The following is a 6361-nucleotide window of genomic DNA, read 5'->3' as shown; positions in this document are numbered from 1 at the left end:
GTGTTGACCATCGACCAGTCAGTCATATAATTAATAAGTCATACTGTAAATCAATTATTCTGTCATAATATCTGTCATATACTCCTCACAATGGAATTCTCAGACTATGTGAATGTCAAAAACCAACTTTATTTTGATCTAATATTCATGTGTTTTAAATGATGTTTCATGCCTTTTGGAAAATATTGTACTGCTATCTCTTTATAAGAAAATCAAGGAGACCAATTTTTAACAGGAATAGTATGTCTGCCATATGTATTTATAGTGTGTGGCTGATATAAACCTACTGTTCTTCTTGAGCAAGGGTTCTTTCTCATTTGGGCTGAATAAAATGCCTTCATGTACACTGAAACTTGTATTCATATTTTGCATATTATGTATGCAACAAATTAATGAATTAATGAATTGCCCGGTTGAAACTAACCTATGTTTTTTTTTTTATAGACCATTTTATAATATTGGCCTCATCTCAGATATTAAAATGTTCCTGGTTTCATTTTCTAGATCGCATTACAGTATGCAAAGAAACTACATTTATGTTCATGCCCATTTATTATGATAATGCTCTACATCAAAATACATTAGTAACATCCTGGCCATAGTCACCATAATCATTTTGTTGGTTCAGTATATCAATCTGTATTTCAGGCATGAAGAAAATGAGGAACATTAGACTGTTGGATATCTGTCTGAGACATTACTGTTGTTGATTGGTCATTGTAACTGTCACTCACAGGGAGCTTTCAGACTAATGTTTTTTGGTAACGGAGCTTTGCAGTACATCACTACTCTGAGCATTGCGACGCTTTTGTCACAAAGATCACGCGGCCCTGTGAAATGAAAAGAGTAACCATGGCAACCGCATCATTCAAAACACCTGATGTTGAAATGTGTCTTGAAAATGGCTGACCCCCCTGGTGCCTGTGAGCACTCGCCGGGCAGTACTCAGCATCACTCCCCCAATTACCACTGGAAAAGAGCCGCAGGTGGATCAAACAGAGTTCACCGGAGAGAAGCCTCTTCAGGGCTGCAGCAGCACGTACTTAAAAAACAATCGCATTATGTTCAATTTGCTGACCACAGAGTTCATAATTCATATTCAAATTGTTGCCTGTGAAGTGCTTCCAAACAGAGCCATTTTCCTTATTGAGGAAAAAGGGAAGTAATTTATATGAATTTCCCACAAAAATAGCTGATTTATGAATTATGAAAATAATAAAATGCATTTATTCATATATCCTTCGAGCTTCGTGTATTGTGTTGCTGTATGTAATGTTTGTCTAATTTCTCATACAGTTCCAACTGATGAGGCGAGGAAATTGATCAATCACTACAGCAAGTTTTATATCTCTAAACAACAGAGATTTCCCATTAATTCATGATTAAAAAAAGAAAATATACTACACCACCATGAGACTGAATTGGGCCAATACCTTGATAAGTCCATTTAATGTGTCCAGAATCTTTATGGGCTGATGGTGCCCATATTTTTGGTCATTTGGCCATTTTCTAATCTTTTTTTATAGACCCAGTGGAAAAAAATTGTAGTTCACTCCTTGCCTTGACATGCTGATGTGTAGCAGATTTTTTGCGACAAAGTGATCCGACTTCCGTTTGAAAGTTATCTGCATTTTTGTTATAAGCCTCACCCACATCAAGTTTTATTAGCTGTTTATTTGTGTATATTTTGACTTATCAAAATCCTGTATAGAATGTGTTTTGATTGAGGGGGGGATTTTGCGGTGATTGGAACACTAATGAAGTACATGATTATAATATCAGAGGGCATAATTTAGTTAGAATTTTGATATGTGTATGTATGTGTTCACCACAAAGACCTTCAGACCTTCAGTCACAGCCAATCACAAACATTACTCAAAAGGTTACTGGGCTGTCTAAGAAAAACATTTTCAAATAAAGATCTAAATAAGATGTGAATTTTATTGCTTAGACTGGTGTTACAAATGGGTGCAAAAAATGTTACGTGAAATTCATGTTTACCAGAAGATCCTATTAACAAAAGATATATTTAAATTATTCTTGGAGGGGATATTAACATGCACACACACACACACACATACTGTCTTCATCCTCTTTTAGTGCTGTCCTTAAAATGCATCTTCTGTCATCCTCCTCCACTGGTTCCTGTGAAAGGAGTACAGTACTGTAACATGAAATCTATCGAAAATACAGTTACCCATTGAAGAGAATCTGAAGTGCAGTGGTGCTGAGCACTACAACTGCCACTGATGGTTTTGAATCCCTGTACCTTATATGAAGCAGTCCAGCCTCAAAGGACACATTGGTAAAAGTATGATCCATCAGACCTGTCAAAATAAGTACCTAATCAGAAAAACATGATATGGTAATTAAACTATACAGTGCATGTTTTCTAAGACTGCTAAGTGTATAATTCTTTCACAAAGTATACATAGCTACTGTGTATTTCTCTGAGGTGGGTACACCAGGATGGTAACACTCTTACCTAGGAAAAGACAATGTAGACAACCACCGCACATCCCACAATCCAGCCCAACATGAGCAGAGCTGGGACCAACATACGAGAAGTGTCCAACTGACCTAAAGCTGCAGAGCACACACAGCTGATTACAGACATATGGTACCAAAGCATAGACAAATAAACCCCAACAGGGTGAGTCCTCAAGCAGGTACACCTGGACACAAAACACACCTGAGATTTGAACTAACAAATATTTGAGTATGGACACAACTTAGCTCCCACAGACCAGTTCAGTACACATATAGTGACTTCAAAAAGTATTCATACCCCTTCACTTTTTTGCACACTTTTTTTGGTGGCAGATTTAATTCCAAATTGATAAAATCCATTAATCCCTTAATCCCAGATATCAACACTGTTTTTGTTATCCTTCAATAAACAGTGCAGTCTGTAAGTATTTGGACAGTGGTATAATGTCTGTTCTTTTGCCTACTCCCGCACATTGGATTTGAAATAAAATTATGAATTTATTATTATTGTTTGTAAATATGTTATTAAATAAGCCAAATGCCAGAATGGGGGAAAATGTTGACCAAGGAATGATTGTTGGTGGCAGACAGGGTGGTTTGAGTATCTTAGAAACTGCAAAAAAAAAAATGGTGCAAACCCTGGAGGCCCAAACGAGGAGTTCAACAGCATAATGCAAGGCTTGCTGTCGGCTTGATGAAATGGTATCTGATCTCGAGCAACAATCTATTTTTTCTTGTGGTAACTGGCTTAATGGTACGGGTGACATCATCTTGAAGGAATGTTTTGACCAGTGTGGGTGGGGCTTAGGAATGGTCTGGCCCTCATTGCAAAAATGCCAATAACAGACTCCAGGTGATCGAAAGCCTAGAATTAAGACCAGATACAGAATGCCTTTTCCCAAAACTGCACTAAGGAAGTGATTGAATACACCTGACTAATCAGAAACAGATGAGAGGCCAACTGTTCCATTACTTTAGGTAATAGGGGGGGACTATGTACTGTATAGAAAGGGATGTAATTCCTACACGGATCACCTCACATGGACATACCCTCAATACCTTCATAATAAAGGTTACACCGCACTTTAGCCTCATATTCATCACTTAATTTCAAATCTAATGTACTGTAGTACAGACACGAAAGGACATAAATTATACTACTATGTACTTACATAGACTGCACTGTATGTATCAACAGGTACAGTATATGTGCTTGAAGACTCTCTCTAATTATGTTAACAACAACAGCTTCTAGCATGCACACATGCTCACACACAATAATAGATGCACAAACATGCCCACACGCATATCAATATGTCACCCTCATAAGAAAAGTTATTATAAGTTGTGCAGAGTGCACAGGGTTATTTTCTTTTTTTATTCATTTCTTTGCAAATGTGTTACTGAACACATGCCTGTTTCTCTGTTTTGTGATTGGTTAATTGACTAACTATATATTCAGCTTTGGAAGAAAGAAGTCTGCAGTCATGAGCTTTTGGAGACTAAAAGCAGTGGAGATGCAAATAATCAACTTCCTGCTCTTTCAGCTACTTAGAATCTCTGGAATTCCAGAGGATTCAAATAAAATACTGTATGTTGCCGAGTGGATCTATATTATTGGATTGCTAGAACAATGTGTCAGTTTCTATAAAAGTGCATATGTTGAGAACTTTTGGGAGACAGTGTCGGTGACAGAGAGAAACACATTTCTTATAAGTTAATTGACAGACAGGAATGACATGTCTTGAAATCTAACTGTGGCTCAGAATCATGCCCTACATTTCTGCCAAAGAGGAGAATCACTGCTGTGTGTCTTACCTTTCTGTCCCATGGCTCCTCTTTCCTCTGCGTGATCTTCAGAGACAGGACAGTTACCCCAAAGCCCTCCAGGCAGGCAGTTGTTAATAGAGGTGTACTAGAATGTGACCGGTCCTCTGCTCCCAAAATGGATCCTCATACCCCTGGGGGGGTGTTGTACACACATATGCACAGAGACCGGCCCCATTGGTGCCAGAAGTTGCGTGAGGCCAGCTGTAAAAGTCCTGCCCAGGGGGGAGTGAGGTGGGGGAAACAGCTGTTATGAAGCATTTACTGATCAAAGCATGGAGAATCAGAGTGTGCATTAGAAGATAAGCTCCTCATCTGGCAACAGGGTCGTGTGGTTCGTGGTACAGACAGCCATTTCCATTCCCACATTAGCAGTGCCCTTTCTGGTCTGGAATGCCTAACAATGACAAAGAATTCATGCCTGTCACCAGGAGGCATTATAAATGGTTGTGGCCTGAAACTTGGACATTGAGATGGAAACATTCTCTATGCTGTTCTGGTCCCAGATAGTACCCCTAGATAGATGGTCCCTATAACACTGGTCTGCATGTCACTGAGGAACAGCAACTGCAGATCTGCAAACGGGGGGCAGAGAAATCATCTTTTGTTGGTAATTATCCTAAACTTGTTTTATTTGAAGCCTAACTATCGCACTGATTCAATCGTATTTAATTTGGTTGCACTGCTTTTTTTGTGTCCTAAAATAAAAATAAGGAAATAATTTTGATTATATTTGGGAAAAACCTTTTTTAAAGAATCGTCCTATCAAACATTGAAAGGAACTTAGCTCAGTCTGTGTTCAGATATGTAATATGAATGAAATGCACATAAACACAAGGGTACATGTAATGGCACATTCAATATTTAAATGGAATCTGTTAATAATGGGATTTCTTAAATTTAAGTATGGCAAATCAAAAACACAGTTTCAGGACCATTATCAGGTTAACGGCATACTTCTCTGCCTTGAGGTTGATTTACACATTGTCCCAAGGGAACCCAGAGGCCTGTTTGTTTCCCCTGTACTCTTCCTGTATCTGTAACTGTATCATGAAAGAGATGAAAAACAATTGTCAGCTCATCTTTCTCATGGTTTTAACTGGACAGTGCCATTGCCGTGGTGATTGGTCAGTGCCTTAAACGGCTATTGAAAGGGCCATGTGAGTTTCACAGTGTTGATGAAGCAGTGTCATGGTGTCATAGTGTTGTAAATGGTGTTGGAGGGATTCCAAATTAAACTCATGACAGTCTATTATTCATCTGCTTCTGCTGTGAGATGCCAGTCAGTGAAGGACAGCCAGAAAATGGACTCCTGTGACATCTCTGAGAAAGATAGACACACAGACCACAGACCCACCCTGTCCATACTAATTATATATTTCACAGAACTGACATAAATAGTCTGGGACACAAGGGAAGATTTCTGGGATTTGGAGTACAGTGTGTGTATAAAGCTGAATAGTTGCCTGTATTAGGGGCAAGGTTTTTGGTGTGTATATGTGTGGTGTGTAATGATGTGCTGCTTTTTTTGTGTAAGGATGTGTGTCCCTGTGTACATTTGCCACTTCAGTGTGGAAGTGCATGTGTCTCAGTGGTACGCATATGCATGTGTAAGGGAGTAGGTTCGGAGGACCAAATGTGACCGATTTGCATTCTAGAAGTTACCCACAAGACGTGAGATAACCAATAATTTTTCTGGGGGCCTCCCTAGAGACAAGGCATACATCCCAGAGGAGGAAGGGGTAAGCAAGAAAGGGAATAAATAACTCCTTGGCAATTAGCCAACCAATAAAGAAATCTAAACGGTCAAGAAGTGTAATCTGGGGTAGTCGTAAAATGAAGCAGCAGGAAGTAGGTAAGCCTGTAGCGCAAGGGAGACAACTACCAACTGTGTTATAGCCTACCTAGGACTGGGACAGCAAAGTGATAATGAACGACACACAAGACATCTCATCTCTGATTCTACTGATGAAGCAGGAATACTGACCCTAACACTAGAATACACTAAAAAACATTAACAATCTAATTCAACTGATGCGGAGCA

The 6361-nt window shown here is 39.0% G+C and overlaps 1 protein-coding gene across 1 annotated transcript; it reads right to left on the bottom strand.

The window, feature by feature from the left end:
• Window positions 1–2068: 2068 nt before the first annotated feature.
• LOC133107533 (sarcoplasmic/endoplasmic reticulum calcium ATPase regulator DWORF-like) lies at window positions 2069–4321 on the bottom strand. The gene is given in 5 exon segments (XM_061216520.1): window positions 2069–2145; window positions 2270–2327; window positions 2486–2567; window positions 4016–4037; window positions 4309–4321. Coding segments are annotated over 3 exon segments (117 nt in total). The 3' UTR covers window positions 2069–2145; window positions 2270–2327.
• Window positions 4322–6361: the final 2040 nt, after the last annotated feature.

Source organism: Conger conger, chromosome 13, assembly GCF_963514075.1.
Source record: "Conger conger chromosome 13, fConCon1.1, whole genome shotgun sequence".
In the NCBI taxonomy this organism is placed as follows: domain Eukaryota; kingdom Metazoa; phylum Chordata; class Actinopteri; order Anguilliformes; family Congridae; genus Conger; species Conger conger.
This window is presented reverse-complemented; position numbering and strand designations above follow the sequence as displayed.